The sequence below is a fragment of the Eptesicus fuscus genome, chromosome 7 (genome assembly GCF_027574615.1).
Source record: "Eptesicus fuscus isolate TK198812 chromosome 7, DD_ASM_mEF_20220401, whole genome shotgun sequence".
In the NCBI taxonomy this organism is placed as follows: domain Eukaryota; kingdom Metazoa; phylum Chordata; class Mammalia; order Chiroptera; family Vespertilionidae; genus Eptesicus; species Eptesicus fuscus.
Window position 1 is genome coordinate 53,817,758 of NC_072479.1, and position 22,912 is coordinate 53,840,669.

At 53.0% G+C, this 22,912-nt stretch overlaps 1 protein-coding gene across 1 annotated transcript; it reads right to left on the minus strand.

Annotated features, from left to right (window-relative positions):
* Positions 1–733: 733 nt before the first annotated feature.
* Positions 734–18,966, minus strand: ERBB3 (erb-b2 receptor tyrosine kinase 3). The gene is made up of 28 exons (XM_054718978.1): positions 18,818–18,966; positions 15,330–15,481; positions 14,645–14,831; positions 13,824–13,949; positions 13,134–13,199; positions 12,843–12,961; positions 12,588–12,729; positions 12,102–12,215; positions 11,893–12,013; positions 8,955–9,028; positions 8,692–8,782; positions 8,227–8,432; positions 7,883–8,015; positions 7,445–7,535; positions 7,078–7,232; positions 6,624–6,677; positions 6,132–6,273; positions 5,203–5,322; positions 5,023–5,121; positions 4,645–4,830; positions 4,326–4,481; positions 4,007–4,082; positions 3,699–3,845; positions 3,503–3,600; positions 3,222–3,410; positions 3,001–3,072; positions 2,516–2,814; positions 734–2,403 (listed from the first exon to the last, which is right to left on the minus strand). Exons 1-28 carry the CDS (start codon positions 18,897–18,899, stop codon positions 1,881–1,883), a joined length of 4,020 nt encoding a protein of 1,339 aa, XP_054574953.1. The 5' UTR covers positions 18,900–18,966; the 3' UTR covers positions 734–1,880.
* Between the last annotated feature and the right edge of the window lie 3,946 nt (positions 18,967–22,912).

Sequence of the window (22,912 nt, forward strand, 5' to 3'; positions counted from 1 at the left end):
GACCCTTCAGTCAGCAGGCCTACGCTCTATCCACTGAGCCAAAAAAATAACAATTAAAAAAAAATAGATTTTTATTGATTTAGGAGATGAAGGGAGAGGGAGAGAAACATCAACGATGAGAGGGAATCCTTGATGGGCTGCCTCCTGCACGCCCCAGCGGTCCAGCAACTGCCCTGGCAATCCCGCAACCGGGGCATGTGCCCTGAGGGGAATCCAACAGTGACCTCCTGGTTCATAGGTCAACACTCAACCAGTGAGCATGCTGGCCAGGCTTTTTAAATTTTTTATTTTTAGAGGATGTTGACTAAAGCTGGGGACAGTGAAACAAGGAAGGGCCTAAGATAGAAGCAACAGAAGAGACTAGGTGGGGAAATAAGCCTTGGCTGGGCTGCTCTGACTAAGAAGTCAGAGAAAGGGGGGCCTTGAGGACTGGGCGAAGGGGTAAGCTGAGGGTGAACTGCTGCTGCCAATTGTTGCCCTGGTTGCAAGTCTCTGGGATCCCTTAGAGTTTAGGCAATGCATGCCTGAGGGGGGAGGAAAGGTGCAGGCATGCTCCTGGGAGGGAGAGCATGCTAAGGGGATGCAAGGAAAAGTAGGGTTGGAGAAAGCTGCCTACAACAGAGTAGGACTGTCCGAAAACAGAAAGCAGGGAAAAAAGGTAGCTATGTTCTGCTGAGGAGCAAAGGGATGGTCTACCTTACTGAAGATTTTCTTCATTTGACAGACAGAAAGCTGAAAAACTTTGGCATCTTTATTCAGACACGTATAAAAACAAAACAAAAAACTTCAGTGATAGAACAAATATCCCCCATTTCCCACCCAGTGGGAGAGGTCTGAAGGTGGGTCCTCTTTCTATCCCAATCAGAAGCTTCCCATTATTGGGTGAGAAAGCTTCTAAAAGTGGCTCTTGGGACCTTTGTGAATCTGTCCCTTGGGTAAGAAGTGGAGATCCCTTATAGCACATGTAAATTATGGTTTACACAAAAACGTCCAGTTACGTTTCCTTCTGACCACCCCCTTCCTGAGATGGGAAGTCTGGGTGTAGGAGGCTGTGGTTGTTGGGGTTAGACTTAATTCAGTGCAAAATACAAGAAGACAACGCCCTTTATATGGGCTCTGGTTTGTACCTGTTTTCCTTGATACCCTACAGTAAGAGCACGCACCTGGGAAGATTTTGAATCCTGGACCTGCCACTTAATCTCTCTAAGGCTCAGTTCCTTATTCGTAAAGGACTATAAACTAGTTCACAAGATTGGTATATGGATTAAGTGAGAAAATGCAGGTAAAGTTTAGCACGTTGTCTGGCACAAAAATAAATGCTCAATTAATAGCAATCATTAATATATACTCCTGAGCTTCCTTCACAAGATTTAAAATTTCCCATTCTTTCCAGAGGGGTTGGTCATAGCCAAAATTTTACCTTCCCCTGCCAGGGTTTGCTCTTTTTCTTTGCCTTAGGAGTCTGATGGGAAACAAAGGCACACTTTAAAGCCTAGTCTCAACAAGTTAAGAGTCTGAGAGAAAGGGACTTGATACTGGAGTAATCAAATGGATATGGGATATAAGGGAGTAATCCTTCATATCTCCGGGGAGCTCCCCTGAGAAAGCGGAGGAATGGGATTGGGAAAGCACACAGAACAGGGAAAACCTTCTACTTTCCAGGGATTGGGAAAGTGAAGAAAGTGCACAGCCAGCTACATGCCACAAGAACTTTGTCCGAGTGTTTCAGAGCCTCCAGAGGTTGAATGGAATTGTCTAGGCCTGGAAGGGAAATGGGACGGAGACCTGTGAGGGAGGGATAGGGACTTGGGAGAAGAGGGGTACCCTCTAGAGGCACTAGCTGCCATCAACTGCTCCCTGAGTACCTCAGGGAGCAGGGGTTATGTTCTCTGGGCATTAGCCTTGGGGAAAAGCCTGCTATGCCAGTAATCCGGGTTATCAAAGGCAGAGTCAGTGGCTTCTAAGCTACGTAGCGTTTTGAGGCGGGCATAATGGACTTGGGGAGCATGGTGTCCAGGCCCCTGGAAGGCTTTCATCTCTTCATACCCTTGTTCGGCTGCTGGGCAGGCCCCCATGGCTGCATAATCCCCCCCAGCACCTCCTCCACCACGTCGCTTATTCATATATTCATAGTCCTCGTCTGGAGTTGTGCCAGCAGAAGGCATGATAGGCACAGGGTGGAGCGGGCAACTCTGTGTGCTGCCCAGGGAAGCACTGAGGTCTGATCCCACATCCATGTACTCATAACCCAGCTCCTCGAGGGAACTTGGCCTTGGGGGACGAGGTGGACTGTGCCTTCTCCTCCGGTTCATGTATTCATACTCCTCATCTTCATCTTCTTCTTCGGTACCCAGGACAGAACTGAGCCCCACAGAAGAAAGCGTGCCTTCCCGCGAGGATGGAGTACCTAGGGGTTGAGAAGAGAGGCTAGCTATGTAGAGACCTTCACAGTAATTAATAGGCAGTAGGGAGTGGAAAGAGGCAGGCAGGGCGGGTGGTGGTGGTGAGGAATCAGGTACCTTTGAGGTGTGCATCTGGCATGACATAACCATTGACATCCTCTTCCTCTAACCCTGGTGGGGAGAGTGGGGTGACAGGAGTAAGCAGGCTGTGGCGCTGGGAATGGTAGGCACTGTCTCCACGTGGCCGCGGGCTCCGGCTCCGGCTTCTACACATGGACACCTTCTCCTGGAGCTCAGCTTCAGAGCCTGTCACATGGCCCTCAGATGACTCTGATACCAGGCGTCCCCGTGGCATTGGGTGCAGAGAGGCTGGACGGGGGCACCGTTCACCACCCCCACAAACTACAGGCTCCTAAGGAAGAAAAAAATACACAGAGATTTACACAGAAATGAAGAAAGGAGATTGGGTAGTTCAATGCCTTTTTTTTGTAGGACACTGATTAAACCTCAAAGATTTCTAAGATCTCCCACACTACCCCTATCATCCTAAGACACTGCCACCCAGCATCTCAGCAGCCCCTGAACAGACAGACCTTACCTGGCAAGCTTCCCCAAGATTACTCTGGTTCATAGGCATATATCCAGATGATGGACTTATAAGGCTCTGGCTCTAGGATGAAAATAAGAGGTTTAGACAAAGGGAGACATCTTATCATGGGTCCTTTGAGTAGTTAATCTGAGTATCTGTGGGGTTTATGAGGGTGCAGGTGTGCAGAGTGCTCAGGGAGCAGAAAGTCTTGGGTAACTAAAGCGCCTTACCCCACGTGGCCAAGTAAGTGTTCCAACTGGCAGGCTCAGGGCAGAGCCCAGTGTTGTCGCCAGGTTGTCCTCCTCTGCCTCCAAGTCCAGGTCTAGGTCTAGTTCTGGCTCCAGCTCTACTTCCTCCAGTTCCTTGTTTGTCAGAGCAGGGGGCTCTGCCCCAGGGGGAATTCCAGGTCCACTCTCTCTCTACAGGGGCAGGTGATTGTTAAGGTAGATCCTGGTTCCAGATGAATCCCCTTTGCTCTAAATCTCCTTGACACCGCCTAGTCCCTACTCACCTTTATGACCAGATACCGTGGTGGGTCTCGGGCCATCCGGGTGAACTCATTGGCTAGTTCTTTAAAGGTTGGGCGAATGTTCTCATCAATCATCCAACCTGGTGGGGAGTAAGATGTGGGAAGTAGAGTCAGGAGAGGAGAGGAGAATAGGGAGGGAAGTCGGTTAGCAAACGGCTGGCATCATCAGGTAACTCACACTTGACCATGACCATGTAGACATCAATGGTACAGATCTGGGGCTGCGCCAACCGCTCCCCCTTCTCCAGCAGGTCTGGTACTTCAGCCAACCGCAGCCCTGCATAGGGCTCTGCCCCAAAAGTCATCAGCTCCCAAACTGTCACACCTGGTATAGGAAGACATGACTGGTTGATGGCAAAATAGTGGCAATGGGCATGAAGATGAAGGGAAGGCGGAGCAATCTGCCACGAGGATCTGAAGGGCTTGAAGATTCTGAGAGGGGGTCTCAAAAGGCAACTGGAATTGGGGCCATTCAGATGGACTGACCATAGCTCCAGACGTCGCTCTGGTGTGTGTATTTCCCAAAGTGGATACTCTCGAGGGCCATCCACTTAATTGGAGTCTGGGGGATTAAAGGCAAAGGTGAACCAATTGTTTTCACCAATTACCTTAGCATTTCTAAACCCCCGATTCTCTCCATTCTTCTCTCTGTTGCTGTCTCAACTTAAATTTCTGGCATCTTCAGGTTCCCCGCCCTGAACTTACCCTGCTGCACCTGCTTCCCTCTGGAAGAGACCACTGGCTGCTCCCCATCTCCCTGCTTCACTCCAACCCCACCTCCTTACCAGCCCTTTGTGCCACCTACCTTGGCCTCACTGTGCAGTAGCTGCTTATCATCCGGGGGCAGCAGGTCAGCCACCCCAAAATCTGCCACCTGAACCTGGCTGGGTGACTTGAGTAGCACATTTCGGGCGGCTAAGTTCCTATGAACCATACCATGCTCCTCAAGGTAGTACATACCCTATAGAAGAAGGAAATATTCTCAAGATTGGGGGATCCATCATTGAGATCCAGAATCACCCCAAACCCAAAGGTACCACTCAGAACTCCACCCTCCCTGCCGCCTCCCTGCTGGTCCCCAGCCAGGCAGTCCCATCATAGAAACTCCTCCCGGCTCCTCTCACCTTGGCAATTTGTACTCCCCAATTGAGCAGCAGCTGTGGCCCCAGTGACCCCCGGTGTTGTCTCACATGATCCAGCAGGGATCCCAGAGGCAAGTATTGAGTGACAAGCTGCAGAGATGACCCTGGGCACAGTCCTAGCAGCCGTACAATGTGAGCATGGTCTAGGCTGCCAATGGCCAGCATATGCTGAGACACAAGAGAAGAGGGGTGATCCAAGGAACAAACAGGTTCACATATACCCAGACCAGGGCCTCCCCAACATTCCCGTACTTCAACAGGGCACATAGTATCTGCTAACACAGGACCATGCTTCTGCACAATTGTATGTAACATCGACCTCTTTCCTAGTAGAATACAGAAAACCCTTCCTTCACTTACATCCGTCACAGCTTGAAAACTTTGCCGTCCACTCTTATCCTCGATGACTTTAATGCAGACTGGGATCTTTATTGACTCACCCTCGGGAATCCACACTCCCTGGGAAGGTTTAGACAGGAGTCAGCCTAAGGCCGTGCTCCCCAGGCTAGCCCTTTCCCCTACTTCCCGTGGGTCACTCACCTTGTGCACAGTTCCAAAGACGCCTGAGCCGAGTACTTTAAGCTTCCTCAGCTCCGTCTCCTTGAAGATTCTGGCCAAGACTTTGTTAGCCTTCTCACTGGGATCCAGAGGCTCTATGCTCTGAGGAGCAGACGGGAAGGAGGTACTCAGGAAAGCCCACTCCCACGACCCACTCCAACTCCCTCCTCCGGCGTGGCTGCAGAGAGCAGCAGAGCCCAAAGCGGGGGAGCAGGAAGAGGAATTGTCTTTAGTCTTCAAAAGCACGGTAGGCATAGTAGGAAGTCACAGACCCCACCACAGAGGCAGTTATTTGTGATCATGAGATTAGGAATCAAGAGGGTGGGGTTTTCCCTTTGATGGAAGCAAGGAGTTGGTAATTCTATCCCTTGAGTACTTTTATACAATTCTCTGTGTTTTCAAAGCACTTTCACATATATCATCACTTTCACCATTACAGCCATCCTATAAGGATGGGTGCTACTATTTCCTCTGTATACATTCAGTCTGAGGCACAGAAGGAAAGTAACTTCTTCAGAGTCATGTGGCAAATTAATGGCAAAATCGGGGGAGAAAGCATGTCTCCCAACTCTCTGGTCAGAGTTCTTTCTAGGGATCAAATCTCGGGAGAGGAGGAGGCTCTTAAAGAGTGATGGCAGCCGAAACCGGTTTGGCTCAGTGGATAGAGCGTCGGCCTGCGGACTCAAGGGTCCCGGGTTCGATTCCGGTCAAGGGCATGTACCTTGGTTGCGGGCACATCCCCAGTAGGGGGTGTGCAAGAGGCAGCTGATCGATGTTTCTCTCTCATCAATGTTTCTAACTCTCTATCCCTCTCTCTTCCTCTCTGTAAAAATCAATAAAATATATTTAAAAAAAAAAAAAAAAAAGAGTGATGGCAGAGGGCACTTTTCCAGAGTAAGCTACACACTCACCTCACCCCGTTCCAAGTAGCGCCTCATCGCCCGCTTATTCTGAATCCGACGCCCACGCCAATAGAGGATAGTGCTGCTCAGGACCACGAACACCACTACCAATCCTACCACCACTGCTAAAGCCATCGCCAAATGCGTTTTGCTGGGGGGCAGAGAAACCTGGCATTACCCTCGGGCCACACCCCCTTACCAATGTCATCTATACCTGTCCTGAAAGGCATGGTGCAGACCTGGGGCAAGCAGTTCACATTCACAGATATATCCTTGAGCACTAAAGAGTTAACCTAAATCTGGACCTTCCGAGGCTCCTGTGGGTTAATTTTAGAAAGGAAAGGCCAGAAGTCTGGATTCTTGTGCCCTGAGTCCAGTGATAGTGGACTGTAAATAGAAGGCCAGAAAGGGTAGACTCGACTCTTCCCAGCAGATAACCGCCCTCTCCCTCGCTTCTCTCCCGAATACCCCCAGCGCCCTAAGTCTCCAGGCCCATCATACCTGATCATCGCCTGTGTTTGGCCTAAACAGTCTTGCAGGTCAGGCCCATTACACCTAGAGAAGAAAGTCACCTCCTTAAGTGGGAACTGGAGAATTCCATGGGACGCTCATTCCATTCCAACAGCGACAGCATTGTTTCAGACCCTACCATGGCATCCCATCCTGGAGCCCAAGCACATCCCAAGACATGGCCTCCATCCCTAGCAGGCCCACCCTCCCTGAGTCCCTCTTGTAAATGAAATGCCTGAGTTGTGTTTATTCCAGGCCCCACAATTGTGGTATAATTTTGTGCTGTTACTGAGTATCCCTTTCTCCAACCCTTCACTATACAGCTGGGAGTAATTCTTAAATCACAGTTCCTTTCTTCTTCCTCCTCCCTTCACCCTCTTGTCTCCTCCTAGTCTGTGCTCCTCCCTCTCCCCTGACCCCCTCCTCTTAACATCCCATCACTGACCCCTGGGTGCAGTTCTCATGGCAGGGCCGACATTCATTCTGAGCATCTGGGAACTTGTAGATGGGGCCCTTGGCACCCAGCACTCCAGAGGGGCAGCTGCTCACACAGTGGGGCCCATCTCGAAAATGGGCACACTGGGCACAAGCATCAGAGCCCTGGGTGGAAAAGAAAAGGTCAAGAAAAATGGGGTTCCAAGGTCAATACTGTATCTCCTAACAAGGACCAACCCAGCCATTCAGGATCCTCCTTCCACAAACCCTAGCACTGTCTGGCCTCCCTGTGCCAGCCTTCAGGTTGGGCCATATCGTTCCCTAGATTCTCCAGTGGGGCCCGCCCTCTCCCCGAGACCCTGGTGCCGCTACTGTACCGAGCCATTGCATGTGGCAGTGCCCTCCAAGGGCTGGCATTCCGGGTGGCAGGAGAAGCATTCAGCCTCATGGGCAAACTCACGAGGCTCCCTGCAGTGAGGAAAGGGGGGTAAAGATTGGGGGCAGTCACTTTGAACAGCACCGTCCCAGGGCCCCATCCCTCCACCTCTTCTTTTTTTTTTAAAAAAAAAGATATATATATTTTTACTGATTTCAGAGAGGAAAGGAGAAGGAGATAGAAACATCAATGATGAGAGAGAATCATTGATCAGCTGCTTCCTGCATGCCCCCCACTAGGGACCAAGCCCACAACCCGGGCATGTGCCCTTGACTGGAATCGAACCTGGGACCCTTCAGTATGCAGGCCGACACTCTATCCACTGAGCCAAACCAGCTAGGGCCCTCCACCCCTAACTGACTGTCTCTCCTCTCCGTACCCATTCAGAAAGTTGCAGTGGGTCACACAGACACCGCCTCGGCTGTAGTTTCGACAGGACAGGCACTGACCAGGGCCTGGGCCCCAGCATCCCCCAGAGGAGCAGAGGGGGTCACACACTTTGCCCTCCGCCACTGGAAAGGAAGGGGTGGGTCAGGAGGAGTCTGCGGTCTCCCAGCAAGCCCTCTCCTGAACACTTCCTCCTTACTGCTTCATTCCATTCCAACATCCCTCTCTCCTTGGCTCCACCCCGCCCCCATCCCTACTTCCCTACCCCCGCTGCCAGGTCCTTACACCCCTCTCCCCGACTCCCTCTTCCCACCTCCCCGTGGGCCTCTCCCTCACCGCAGTCTCTGCGGGGCCGATTATGTTTGATGTCCAGTCTCTCTTCCGAAGGCCCTCGAAGCAGCCTGGTCCAGTTAAGAGAGTGGTGGTAGCAGAGCTGCCGATTGGCACTGATGTAGATACGCCCAGCACTTATTTCTTTCAAGGACCGGAAGCCCAGAGATGTTATGTTCAAGTTCTTCATGATCAACAGCGAGAAGCCCCGGCTGAGGACAAGGAGACGGATGAGAGGGGAAACTACAAAAGGAAGATTTGCCATGCAGTGGACTCATTTCCGTCCAACCTGCTCCGGGCTATCACACTGAAAGGGACTCCTCCCTCCTTCTGCCTTTTCTCCATCCAGCTCCCAGGCCCACCCCTTGGGGCTGCTGTGTGAGAAAAGGCCTTCCTTAATGTTCACTCGTAGATGCCTAAGAAGCAGAGTTCGTTACCTGGAGAGGCTAGCACCTCCACACTCTTACTCACTTGTAGAGGCTTCTGCCCCCGATGGTCGTCAGGTTGGAAAAGACACTAAAGTTGTGCATGTGGGGAGGCCAGGACTGAATGTTCAGGTAGCCTGAGGGGTTGGAGAGAGGTATATGAACAGGAGCCTTCTTCTCTCCCGCTTTCTCAGGTTCTCCTGGTCCCTCCCCTGTTGCTTGAAACTTGATCTTTCTCAAGTGGTTATACTACAATTTGTGCCAATGGCTGATCTATTCTTCTCAGAAAGGGCAGCTTCTCCCACTCACCCGTGATCTCCCGTACTGTCCGGAAGACATTGAGCTTCTCAGGGTCCAAGGCAGGGATCTTGTGCCAAGGGTCTCTGAAGAGGATGGTAAAAAACAGTCAACAAGGTAGAGGTATAGGCCATCAGCAATGAGTGCCTAACCTCAGAACTTAGTTTCTAAATACCATTCTCCATTGAAAGGACAGAGCTCCTTAGAGAAATACAACAGGAGCCTACAGCATCTTTTTTTTTTTAATTGATTTTAGAGAGAGGCAGGGAGAGAGAGAAATGTCAATGTGAGAGCGAAACATCACCTCAATCAGTTGCCTCTTGCACACGACCAGGAATCCAACCTGCAACCTGGGAATCGAACCCGCCACAACCCAACATTCCAACCAATTGAGCCACACTGACGGTGCAAGCCTACAGCATCTTGCAGAGAAAACTAAGCAAATGTTCAAATAATGAGGGGCTCAAGCCCAAACAACACAGGAACCAACTTGAAGGAGCCCCCAGAAACCCTATTAGAGACAACTGGACACCAAAACAATGATTGTAAAAGATTATAAACCATTGAATAAAACAAATACCCACACTGATTAGATAGACAGATCAATAGAGGTAGGAAGGGAAGACTCTTCCTAACACTAGAATGCCAACAAACAAATGCAGAAGGAATAATGGAATTAGAAAATAATTATCTGGCAATTCTCATTATAAAATTAATTCAGGCAAAATCTCCCCCACAAGATACTTATTAAGCTCTGGATGGTTCCGCTCAGTGGTTAGAGTGTCAGCCCACGGACTGAAGGGTCTCGGGTTCGATTCCCAGTCAAGGCCACATACCTAAGTTGCAGGTTCAATATCCGGCCCACTTTGGGGGCGTGTGGGAGGCAACCAATCGTGTTTCTCTCACATCAATGTCTCTCTCTCTCTCTCCCCCTCCTTCCCTTCCATTATCTCTAGAAAACTAATAGAGAAAATACTGTCGTGTAAGAATTAACAACAACCAAAAGCATGCCTGGCAGTGGTGGCTCAGTGGTTGATCATTGACCTATGGACAAGGAGGACATGGATCAATTCCCAGTCAGGGCACAAATCTGGGTTGCGGACTTGATCCTCCCCAATTGTGCAGGAGGTAGCCAATCAATGATTCTCTCTCATCATTGATATTTCTCTCTCTCCCCGCCTCTCCCTTCCTCTCTGAAATTTATATCTATCTATCTATCTATCTATCTATCTATCTATCTATATTTCAAAGCATAACTTGGCCCTATTCTATTTAGCTCAATGGATAGAGCGTCGATCTGCGGACTGAAGGGTCCCGGGTTTGATTCCAGTCAAGGGCACATGCCTGGGTTGCGCTCGATCCCCAGTAGGGGGTGTGCAGGAGGCAGCTAATCAATGATTCTCCCTCATTATTGATGTTTCAATCTCTCTCCCTTCCTCTCTCTGAAATCAATAAAAATGTGTTTCTTGTGTGTTTTTTTTTTTTAAAGCATAACTTGAACAGGAATGTAAAGTACAGGAAAGTTTTGCAATATAGTCATAATATTGCAATATGTATAGTGCCAGGTGGATACTGAAAATACCAGGGGAACACTATGTAAAGTGTATGATTGTCTAGTCACTATGCTGCACACCTAAAAACAATGCAAAATAATACTGAAAGTAAACTATAATTGAAAATTTTAAATAATAAACTTCTAAAAAATTTTTTTTAAATATTATTTTTATTGGTTTCAGAGAGAGGAAGGGAGAGATAGAAACATCCACGATGGGAGAGAATCATGGATCGGCTGTCTCCTGCACACCCCACATTGGGGTTTGAGCCTGCAACTGGGGCATGTGCCCTGACCAGGAATCAAACTGTGACCTCCTGGTTCATAGGTCAACGCTCAACCACTGAGCTGCGCCTGCCAGGCGATAAACTTTTTTTTAAAAAGCGTAACTCAGAGACTCTGCGTATGAGGAAACATCACAAAATCCAAACTGAGGAACGTTATATCTGTTACCTGACCTGTACTGATCAATAATGTCAATGTCATGAACTGTTATAGATGAGAGAAGACTGAAGAGATATAACAACTGAATACAATGTGTGATCCAGGACACTGTGAGACGGAGTGAAATGTGTGTGTGTGTGTAGAAAGAAAGAGAAATAATAAAGCATCTATATATATAAAAGCCTAAGGAACCGTAATGACCAGTCGACCAGTCACTATGATGTGCACTGACCACCAGGGGACAGATGCTCAATGCAGGAGCTGCCCCCTGGTGGTCAGTGCACTCCCACAGCCAACCTCCCATGGCCAGCCAACCTCCCACAGTCCCTCCCCCATCCCTCGGCTCCCCCACTCAGGTCCCGGCCAGCAGCCTGCAGTCCCCAGCCGGCCTGGCCCCGATTGGGACTGGGCGAGACGGCCCAGATAGGCCCTAATTGCCAGCCAGGCCTAGGGACCCTAGGCCTCTAGTATGGTATATTGTTAACACTTGGGGGATCTGAATAAAGAGTGTATAGGAAATCCTTACACCATTTTTGCAACTTTAGTGTAGATCTAAAATTCTGTCAAAACAAAGAAACGGGTGGCTCTAATGTTACACACACACACTTTAAAGGGATCAGAAAGTCCCTGTGCTCTCTGTGGCTCTTCTCTAAGGAACAGCAACTAGGGGAAATAGCTGGCAGATTTTTATCTAAATTTAAGAAAACTTTAAGGAGGACACAATGTTCCTGTCCCTTGCCATTCAGCTGGGTGATGTCACATTGCTTTGGGATATGTCTGAGGGGACTCAAGCCCTAGTGGGAGGTTGAGTTAAGCACTGTCAGGTCCTTTGTGATTTCTAAGACTTTATGATTTAGATTCCTAATCAGCTTCACATATGAAGCGTGAAGCCAATGCAATGAACTGTGAGGGGAGGGAAGGGGAGGGGATCAGGAAGAGAAGGCAGAATCTAACCCATTGAGGCCAGTGATGAGAAAGTCCAGGTTGCCCAGGATCTTGGTGCAGTTCACAAATCCATCAATGTTGCTCGAGTCCACAGTCTGGAATCGGCTTCCAGAGCCGGTCCCCTCACAAGCTGCAAACAAAAAAAAGTGGCTCAGTGAGGGTTGGGGTTCAGAGGGTTGAGTCGTCTCAGGGTAAAGGATGTCTCTTCACCAACTTACCTTTGGGGCACAGCCCCCCACAAGGTTCACATATCTTGAGTCCATTTTTATCCACTTCCATCTTGTCAGGAGGACAGGCCCTGACACAGGACGTCTGGTCCACCACGAAGTTATCTAGGGAAACGGAGGGCACCGTGGAGGTGAGGGAGGAACATCGCCGCTGCCACCTGAGCCTCGCTCCCTCCTGCTCTGCGCTGAATTTGCCCCAACCCACCACCCGCGGTTCCTCAAGTGCCGTCCTCTGGATTCGGAAGGCCCTTTGCTCTTTGCCGTTCCAAGGAGCAGGGCTCGGTGCAATTGCTGGGAGACACAGGGACGTTCACGAGCGGCTGGGACACAGGGGCCATTCACGGGGGTTGGTTGATGACCACAACCATGTGCCCTCTAAGGCCCCGCCTCACCACCCAACTGGATCCCTTTTGCCTCCTACGATGTCGTCTAAAATACTGGTCCCATCATCATCGTTTCTTCCCTTCAGGTACTTACGGGGACAGCTGGCCACACAAACTCCTCCGTACTGGTACTTGGTGTGAGGATTGGGTTCCAGCTGGAAAGTCAGCTTGTTGTAGACAAGAGGCTGGGGACACTGTCGCACACAGGCTCCGCTGTCATTGAAGAGCCGGCAGGCCTAGGCACACAGGAGGCTCCTAACACTCACGTTGCAGTAGGTACCCCTTCTCCCCCCAACAAAGCCCGAGCCTCCACTCCGGAACCCAGGCCCATGGTGCGAACAGTACGTACAAAGCAGTCGGTGTCCTGCGGGCCTGAGCAGCCCCCTGCACACTCGTCGTGGCAGCACTGGTTGGGGTCGGGCCCAAAGCAGTGACCATTACACTGAGGCGCACAGATGGTCTTGGTCACTAGGGGAGGAGAGAAAGCTCGGCCGTCAGGGCTCTCAGCCCTGCATTCGGAGGCCACTGCTCACCCGGCTGCCCTCCAGGCTCAAACCTACCCACCCTGGTGACCCAGGCGGGGGAGGGCAGGGATACGAACGGGAACGAATGTCAGGATTTTAGAGGGAAGTCAACGCACATGTCTGGCAGTCTTTTGGTCCGGGACCCCAGCATCGCCCCTTGCAGACCCCATGACACGGCTCACCTAGTTGGGAAGGAAGGCAACACAAGAGGCCATCAAGAATGAGGGAAAGACTTGCTTGAATCAACAGGGAATGATGTCAGCAAAAGGCACCGGAGTCCCAGGAAGCACAGAGCCGGGGCAGCGCCCCTCCTGGCCCATGCAGAGCAGGGTGGGGCTCAATGAACCTGTCAACAAGGGGTGGAGCCACGCCCCCACACCGCCCACAGGGCAGCTAGAGGGGAGGGTCTGGGGCCAATGCCAAGCTCAGCCCCAGGCCCAACCCCGGCACTTGGTTCCTTCTTGGCAAACTGAACCCAGTAGGACAGGCAGTAGCCGGTTTCGGTCAGGGGTAGGTAGGTTCTGAGGAAAGGGGAGGCTGCTGTTGTGGAAAGTGAAATGGATGGAGCCCAAAGGCCTGGCCTCCCCACTTAGTGCGGAGTCTCTGGCCCCTTTTCTTGACACACGGCTTCTGCGGTTTGGATTCCAGGGGACTGACCTGCTCCCTCCTGGCGGGCTCCTCGGGTCTAGGGCCTGAGGTGTTTGCTCAGGGGAGGGGAGGGTTCAGATTAGGGATGATGATGATGACGGGAAAGGAGTCACTCTGGTTTGGTGGGGACAGGGGAGCAGTCTTTCAGGGCCACTCACAGATCCTGCCATTGTCCTTCACCACGATCTCGGCGTCTCGGTCCCTCACGATGTCCCTCCAGTCAATTGTGTCCATGTGACAAAGTTTATCGTTCTTCTCGATATACACGCCCCCGGACAGAATCTCTGAGCGGGAGAAGCGACAGGGTTAAGGGCTGCAGCAGGCCTCCTGCCCCTAACCTCCCCACTGTCCAAATGCCCCCCACCCCCCTAATCTCAGGAGCAGGGGAAATGGGGCCGCCGGATATGTCCAACTAAATCCAAAATGCAGAGAAGGAGGAGGAGGCGGAGCCAGGCTGAAGGAAACGCCTGCCTCCTCAGACACCTGTTCAGATCCGGTTTAGCCAGTGGGGGCGGGGATGGAAAAGGAGTGAAGATTCCTGACTCAACACCCCACCCCCTCCCCCTGCCCTACCTGTGTGTTTTTCAACTGACGGGAGAGGGAGAAGTAGAAGGTGGCCAGGTGGTATTTAACCCCTGAATTCCTCCAGCTTGTGGGGAACTGTGGGGGCGGGGAGGGGGGATTCTAATTCCTGGGGAGGAGGCATCTGGGGCACTGCGCTTTGAAGTCAGAGGAATGTGGCTAGCAGATCCAGCTCCAGTTCCAGCCCCACCAGGGTCCCATAAGGACCCTCCCCTGGGCAGAGGCCGCCAGCTCCCTATTGGGCCCTAAAGGGCTGGTGGCCTCTTAGACGAGTGGTCAAAGTGGGCGGCACCTTGGAAGGGGCCCTTAAGAGTGAGCAGTCCTGGACTGTCCCCAAGGAGGCACCTGCCAGCGGGCAGGCTGAGGGGCAAAGAGCAGGAAATCACCAGGAACCGACCTGTGAGCTGCGTAAAGCCGAGCTGGCGCAGAGCGTGGCTGGAGTTGGTGTTGTAGTTCAACATGACGAAGATGGCAAACTTCCCGTCGTACACCTGGGTCCCCCGCACCACGCGGAGGTTGGGCAGCGGCAGAGTGGAGAACTCGTTCATGGCCACGAGGACATAGCCGGTCACTTCTCGAATCCACTGTGATGGAGCCGATGGGGTCAGTGAGAGATGAGACAGGGCAAGCGTCTCAATCCCCTCTCCCTCCAGAAGGCATTGAGGAAGCCCTGCTCCTCTACGCCCTCCTGCCAGTGAAAAGAGGCAGCAGAAATGATGGAGGAATTCTGGTCTCCTACCCTTTCCTGCTCAGAGTTCCTCATACCGGGAAGGTCCTTGCTTGGTTCCTTACCCACTTCCCCAGGTGCCTCTCCGTCCTCAGGTGTTTCTCTACATCAGCCCCAGTGTAGAACGCCACCCTGCCCCTGCCCCTTCTCTCGGCCAGCCCTGGTGGATCCCCGGTTACAGAGACCAAACCATAGGTCGCAGAGTCCAGTCACTGTCCCCATAAACACACAAGCTTGGATCTTAGGGACTTTCGGGTCTTAGGAAGGCTAACCTCCAGCAGAGGGTCGCCCTGAGGAAGGGAAGGTGTCTGTGGGGACAAGGGGGAACAGGTTGAGGGAGGTCGGGGACTCGAACCTGCAGGAAGGAGAGGTCAGCATTGTGTCCTGTGAGCACGATCTCCAGGTTCCCCATGACCACCTCGCACCGCTCGTACTGCTTGTGCAGCGTCTGGTACTGGTTCTCGGCATCGCCCGTCACACTCAGACCATTCAAAGTCCCGGGACACACTGTTCAAAGTGGAGGCAAGAGTGGCAGAGGGCTGGACACCCGTCTTCAGCCCCGTCCCCCAAGACCACCCTCTGGTTGCCCTTTCCCAGGGATATTCACCCGGATCAGGAGGCAGCCTCCACCCCGCACCCCTTGAGACAGACGCGAAGGCCTTTGTTGTTAGTCTGAGAGCCGGAACGTTCTTGTCTCAGAATCCCCCTCACCATTCCCCTGAACAGGCAGGTGGAAAGGTTTCCTTTTTCCACCAGGCCTTCCCTGTGCCTCTTCCGGTTCCTAGGGGGTTAATCAAGGAGGATGTAGGGCCTTTTCCCCCTCCCTGGACAGAAGTTAGAGAAGGACACGACTTGGTCACCCTCCTCCTCTTCCCCTCCCCCCTCCAACCAGGGCACTCACTCCTCTACCCCCGTCCGGCCTCTGAGTCCTGGAATAAATATCTCTTTGGGGCTAGCACACAGCCCCTATTGTGTCTACCCAGGGTGGGATGGGGGCAGTGCCTGGGGCCACAGTCCAGCCCACAATGAGGCGATTCTATAAAGGAGGAGGGGGCTGCCCCACCCTGTCCCCAGACACCCTGTCCTCAGCAGCACCCCCTCCACCCTCAAGTCTTGGGCTCAGACAAGTGATCTCACTAGAGGGGGGAGCTCTGGGGCTGGTGGTGGGGTCAATGTGAGCTTTGTCTTTAAAGCTGCAAGATAAGGAGCTGGTTGCCTAGCCGGCACCCCACTTCCTAAACTGCGATTTCCCTTCTCACTCCCTTCTCCTATCCCAACACACTCCAGCCCCCTCAGCATCACACTTTCCAGCCTAGAGTATTTTTCAGCAAATGCAGAGAGGCCTGGGGGGAAACAGCAGCAGACTCCCCCCATGCTAAGCCAGTTTTATTGTCAGAAGATTCATTAAAAAGCCTTCCAACATGGCAACCCTCACGGACATGAGGCAGAGCCTGGACTCGAGGTCCATGAGGCCTGTTGGCCTCGCAGGACCTAGAAGCTAGAGGAAACCATGACCCTGAAGCCCTTAGTCCCATCTCTTTCCTCTGGCTCCCGAAAGACTGGGGGGAGGGGGGATACCACCTGTTCCAACCACCCTTCCCTGAGGCGGTGGCAGCTTTAGAGGGAGGCAGGAGTAGCAACGGAGGGAGGGTGGGAAGTTGGTGAGGCCCCAGCTCCTTCTCCTAGAGACACCCTTACTCTGACCACTTGACCTTTGAGGGCACCATGCCCTGTAACTCCCCACAAAGGGAAGGGACAGACTGGCAGCTCCCGAAAGAGCCTGGGAACCCCAGAAGGGTCCGTGGGCTGAAAAGAAATAAGACTAGGAAAGGTTAGTCACTTCTGGAACAGCCGCACCCCAACCCCCTTCCCGGCAGGACACCCCCTCTTCAAGCCAAGGCGCCAACCCTTCTCTCTAGATAAGGGAGGAGCCAAGATTACTGCCCGGGGAAGTGGGGAGTGTGAGTGTGTGTACACGTGCATGCACTCGCACGACACACGTACAGCGGGACATGGACACAGCTCCCCTCGGGCCCAGGAGCCTATACTGGTTCTGCCGCTGGGTTTCTTTATTACGAGGTATTTCATTTCAGGTGGCTCCATCCATCCCACTGCCCACTGTGTGGCCTGGGAGTCTGTGTGCTTCGGAGGCCCAGTTCCTGCCACCCAGAGGATAAAGTCCATACACAGGGAGCAAAGGGCCGGGGCGGGAAGAGTAAGAACACCTCTGAGGAGGAACCAGGGAGCTTGGGGGAGGGGAAGTACAAAAATCCATTCAGTACTCAGGGACCAGGGCATAAGAAGGGGCACTGTCACAGGCCCTCCTTTGGTGGAGAGCCCTGGGGTAGGTCACAGCAAGAATCTCCAGCCCCTCCTCAATCAGAGGCCTCCTCCCCAGCGTCCCCCACCCCCATCACAGCCAGGACAAAGGGGCTATAGAAGGACTGAGACAGGGCCGGATGCCCAGAGACTGCAGGGTCCAGATAAGGGGTAAAAACACCCAACCAGGCCTGCCCCCTGGCTCCCTCGGGGAAGGTGGCCAGGATCTTAGACTCCTGGGTTCCTGGTTGAAGATTCCGAGGATCTGGCGGGGACAGTGATAGTCACTGTACTCTGTCCCTCCTACTCTAGTCCCCAGGTCCCCCGCCCTCCACCACCAGCTGGGAGTGTTCACATCTCAAGATCCCAGGGTCTAAATTTAGGCCCAGCAACTGTGGGAGAAGCACAGGTGTTTCCTCCCACTCCCACTCTGGGGTAAGGGGCCCTGGATGTGTCAAACCCCAAGCTGAGATCTAGGGGGAGGGGAGGGGGAGGTCAACAGGATTCCTCCAAGGCCAGCAACACCAACACCCCTCAGCATCCATGGTCCCAGGGATACCCAAAGGCGTGGGCTCAGATGGCATGGGAGTGGGAGGAGGAACAGAAGAGCAATCTGACTCCTCTGGACTCCTAGAGACAGAGACAATAAACAGAACGGGGGTGAGGGAGAAGCCGAGTCTAGGAAGGTCCCCCCAGGACATGAGGCTCTGAAGGTGGGGGAGACGCCCCGATAGCCCTCAGGTTGGGGGGAGAAAAGAAGAGCAGTGATAAAGACAGGCCAGAAGTCCTTGACCCCTCCAGCTCCTGGCTCTGGGCCTTGTACATAATAGATGCTCAATAAACTGTAATTGATTTGACCTGGGTCTTGACAGAGAGAGGCTGGTGGGTGAAGGTGGGGACCAGCCAGCTTTGTAATTTCCAGGGGAAGAAGTCGGCCACCCTCTGCAGGGCCTCTCCCCTGATGTCACCTGGACTTGGCTCCCTGGCTAATCTCGGCCCTCCCCGGGCAGGCTCACGCACGGAAGAGGAGGTGCCACCCTTGTTTTCCCAACGCTGGAGAACAACAACCCCCTCCAGCCCTCCCACAGCCCCGCCCTGCCGGCAACACAACAAAACTGGAGGTTGGTGAAAACCTGGGGCCGGGGGCCGGGGGCCGGGGGCCGGGGCGCAAACAGACCCCACCTTCCTCCACAATCTCCACCTCTCACCGCCTCACGTTTACAAGAATGGAAGTCTCAGCTCCCCTCCCGGCAGGGCCCCCCAAAAGCGTGCACGGTTTCGGCACCAGCCCTGCCGTAAGGAACACACGAAGGGGTCGACGACGCACCGGGGAGGTGGTGTGGGCGCGGGTGGTGCAGGAACGCGCCCCCACAAGGACCACCCTGAGAATCCGAGCCTGACGGTCCCCACCCGGGCGGCCCCAGCGGAGCCGGGCCAGCACCCCACCCTCGCTGCCCCAGGACTCCGCGCACTGGGCTCGGGGGCCCCCGGGTCCGAGCCTGCGGACGCTCCCGCGCCGCTTACCTGCCTGCGAGGTGCCCACCTCGGAGCCCCGGGCCAGGCTGAGGAGGAAGCCCAGCACCTGCAGAGCCCGGGTCGCCCTCATGACTCCGCGCCGACGGGGAGCGCCGCGCGGCCGGATCGGCCCGGGGCCCCGGGACTAAGACATCGAAACCAGCCACCTGAGTTCCCGGCGGACTGGCAGCGGCGGCAGAGGAGTGGCAAAGTGCAACCGGAGCCGGAGCCGGAGCCCGGGGCGGGATGGAGGGGAGGGGTGTGTGTCTGCGAGGGAAGGAGGGAGCGCGGGGGGAGGGGGTGAGTCACGGCCGCGCCCCCGCGGGCGCGGGGCTGGAGCGCGGGCTGCGGGAGCCTCGCCCGCCGCCTGCGCCCCACGCCCGCTGCCTCGCGGCTGGGCCGGACGGGTCGAGGAGGGTCTCACCCCGACCCTTCCTTCGGGAGTTGGACTAAAGCGGGGCCAAGGTTCCAAACACCCCCAAATGCCTGCTGAGGGGTCAGGTAATGGGGGCGGAGAGAGTGCGCCCAAGCCCGGCCCCTGAAAGCTGGCCGCGCCCATTCACCCAATCACTCAACTCCCCGAGCCGGTTGGGTCACTTGGGGGTTTTTTCCCTCTGAAATGTGAATGTTTCTCTCGGTGTTTGGGGGGCTGGAGGGGTGCTTCCTCGTGCTCAGGTCACCTCGGTCTCCTCGGAAACCCCTCGAAACCCCGTAATTCATCTGCCCTGCGGAGGAACCCGAGCCCCAAGGCCGCGTGAAATCGCACTGTCTCCGGCCGCTTCCTCCTCCAGACCCGGCGCCGGCCGGGCCTCTCCCGGGGATTGGGCTGGGGGGCGGGGGTGGCTTCCAGCCTGGGAACAGACCCGCCGCCCGCCTTCCCACTTCCACCCCGGGAGGGGCTCCCGCACCTGTCGCCGTCCCCTCTGCTGCCCCCCACGGCCGCCTGGGAGAACAGCTGCCTCCCCGGCCGCCCGAGCCCGAGCGCGCCGTCGGGCGCCGGGCGTCCTGCCGCGCCGCTGGGACTCAGCCGGGCCCGCGGCCCCCGCCACCGGTGCGCACACCTTCGCGGGCGCCTTCCGAGCCCGGGCTGGCGCGGGAGCGGAAGGGGAGGGGGCGGTGAAGGGGGCCGAGGAGAGGGCACTAGACCCGGCGTCCGCGGAGGGCCTGGGTCCCCGGCACCTCCGGCACCACCCCGCACCCTGGCCGCAGGCGGTCGGGTGCACGGCGAGCGGCTGCCCAAAGTGCGGCCAGCCCCCTGGTGCCAACCCGCTGCAGTGAAGCCCCACAGTGGTATTCCGGATCTCGCCCAGAGAACCTAATTATTCTCCCCAGAGTTTCAAGCCTGAAGACATCAAGAACAGTTGAGCCCTGGCCGGTGTGGCTCAGTGGATAGAGCGTCGGCCTGTGGACTGAGGGCTCCCAGGTTCCATTCCGGTCAAGGGCACATGCCCGTGTTGCGGGCTCAATTCCCAGTGGGGGGCGTGCAGGAGGCAGCTGATCAGTGGTTCGCTCTCATCATAGATGTTTCTATCTCTCTCTCCCTTCCTCTCTGAAATTAATAAAAATATATTAAAAATAAAAAATAAGCCCTAACCGGTTTGGCTCAGTGGATAGAGCGTCGGCCTGGGGACTGAAGGGTCCCAGGTTCGATTCCGGTCAAGGGCATGTACCTTGGTTGCGGGCACATCCCCAGTGGGGGGTGTGCAGGAGGCAGCTGATCGATGCTTCTCTCCCATCGATGTTTCTAACTCTCTATCCCTCCCCCTCCCTCTCTGTAAAAAAATTCTTGAAACTTAACAGTGTATTACAAGGGCCTGTTCTCTGCTGAAGGCTTACCTTTGCTCTAGGGCGTTGGCCTGGTCCTGACAACCTGCATAACAATCCTAATACGGCAATAATAACACCAGTGAAACATTAACACATATACATGCACAAACCACTTCATTTGCAAGCGTTTCCACTTAACATAAAAATGGTGTGTGCTAGCCAGACATCTGTCTGCATTTTATGGAACTGCAAATGTGTGACTTCTCCAAGGTCATCCACTTGCTGACTGAGGGTGGGTGAGGAGGACAGGCTCAGGTTTTTGCCTAGGATTTCTTTGTGTCACACTGAGACCAAGCTTCATCTGCTCAGACTCAAACCCCCATCAGATACCTGAACTAAATACCAGGTTAAGGAGCCTTTCATTTTATTACTCACCCACCTCAACCTGGTGTTCCAGGCCCTGATTCTGAAGGAGGAAACACCTTTTAGTTTTTTGTTCATAAGACAGTTGTATCTATTTATTAAGGTTGCTGTTCAGATTTAATGAGGAAAGGCAGGTAGAGCTCTTAATTACTGTGTTATGCTGGGCCTTTAGAAGCATTCAATGAATGCTTGCTGAATGTATTCCTACTATCGCCAACCTCTCCCTTCTCCCCTCCCCAACTAGGTCCCACGGTGCGTTTGCTGGTATCCATTCTTCAATACATAGAGAAACATCCAGCTAAGAGCATCGGGGATATAACCCTGGATAAAGCTGACAAGTAAGGGGACATCTCAGTTGGGTGCTACCCTGACTAAATAAATAAAGGGAGCTTTTGTTTACAAAAGCTCTCTGCACTTACCCAGCATCCTTTAATTTTCCTTACTTTCTTTTTAAATATATTTTTATTGATTTCAGAGTGGAAGAGAGAGAAAGAAACATCAATGATGAGAGAGTACCATTGATTAGTTGCCTCCTGCACACCCACAGTGGGGAATCTAGCCCGCAGCAGGTGCATATGCCCTGATTGGGAATCAAACCGTGACCTCCTGGTTCATAGGTCGTCACTCAACCACTGAGCCACACCAATCAGGCCTTACTCTTTTTTCTTTTTTTTTTTTTTAAAATATTTTATTGATTTTTTACAGAGAGGAAGAGAGAGGGATAGAGAGTTAGAAACATCAATGAGAGAGAAACATTGATCAGCTGCCTCTTGCACACCCCCTACTGGGGATGTGCCCGCAATCAAGTCACATGCCCCTGACCGGAATCGAACCTGGGACCCTTCAGTCCGCAGGCCGACGCTCTATCCACTGAGCCAAACCGGTTTCGGCAGGCCTTACTCTTAATTGATTACTTTGGTTCTAATTTTACTGTGAAAATTAAAAGTAACCAGAAGAAAACATCCTATCTTTTTACCACCAATCTGGCCAATTTTCCTCCATCCTGACTTCCATCTTGTTACAATGAATGGTCTTTGCTGCTATTTAAGCCAACCCTCACTCCCCACTCCCACCTCTCACCCCACCCTCCAGTTCTACACCTCAGCCCATTCCTTGCCTTTCTCCTGTACTGTTCTCCTATATTATTCCCCTTTTCTTATATTATCCAATTTTCTCTGTACTGGATCGTTCCATTAGCATACACATGAGCGGTAAAATCTGCCATTAACAAATACAATAAAAAAAGTAAACTTTCTTTGACCCCATGGGCTTCTAGTCTTGTGCTCCTAACTGCTGCAAGATATTCTATCCTGTGGATTCCTATTCTGATTGCCTCTAGTTTCTGGCTACCACATCGATGTTGCAAGAGCAATAAAATACCTTTGTACACGTCTCCTTTGGTTCTGTGATAACTTCTTGTGCATATTGAGCTACACACTGGAATATCACACCATCAGCGGTGGGGTTTTGGTATCCCAGCTTCCTCACCAATGCTTGACATTATTCAAGTTTCCTTTTTTTTTAAATTTGCCATGAATTAAAAATATTTCAATGCATTCTCTTTTCCATTCCTTTTTTTAAGTTATTAATCTGAAACTACAGAATTTTTTAGAGAGAGACAGACAGAAACATCGATAGATAAGTTGTTCCACTTAATTATGCATTCATTGGTAATTTCTTTTTTTAAATATATTTTTTATTGATTTCAAAGAGGAAGGGAAAGGGAGAGAGAGAGAGGAACATCAATGATGAGAGAGAATCATTGATTGGTTGTCTCCTGTATGCCCCCCTCTCCCCCAGCCACTGGGGATTGAACACACAACCTGGGCATGTGCCCTTGACCTGAATCAAACCCGGGACCCTTCAGTCTGCAGGACAATGCTCTATCCACTGAGCCAAACCGGCTAGGACGAT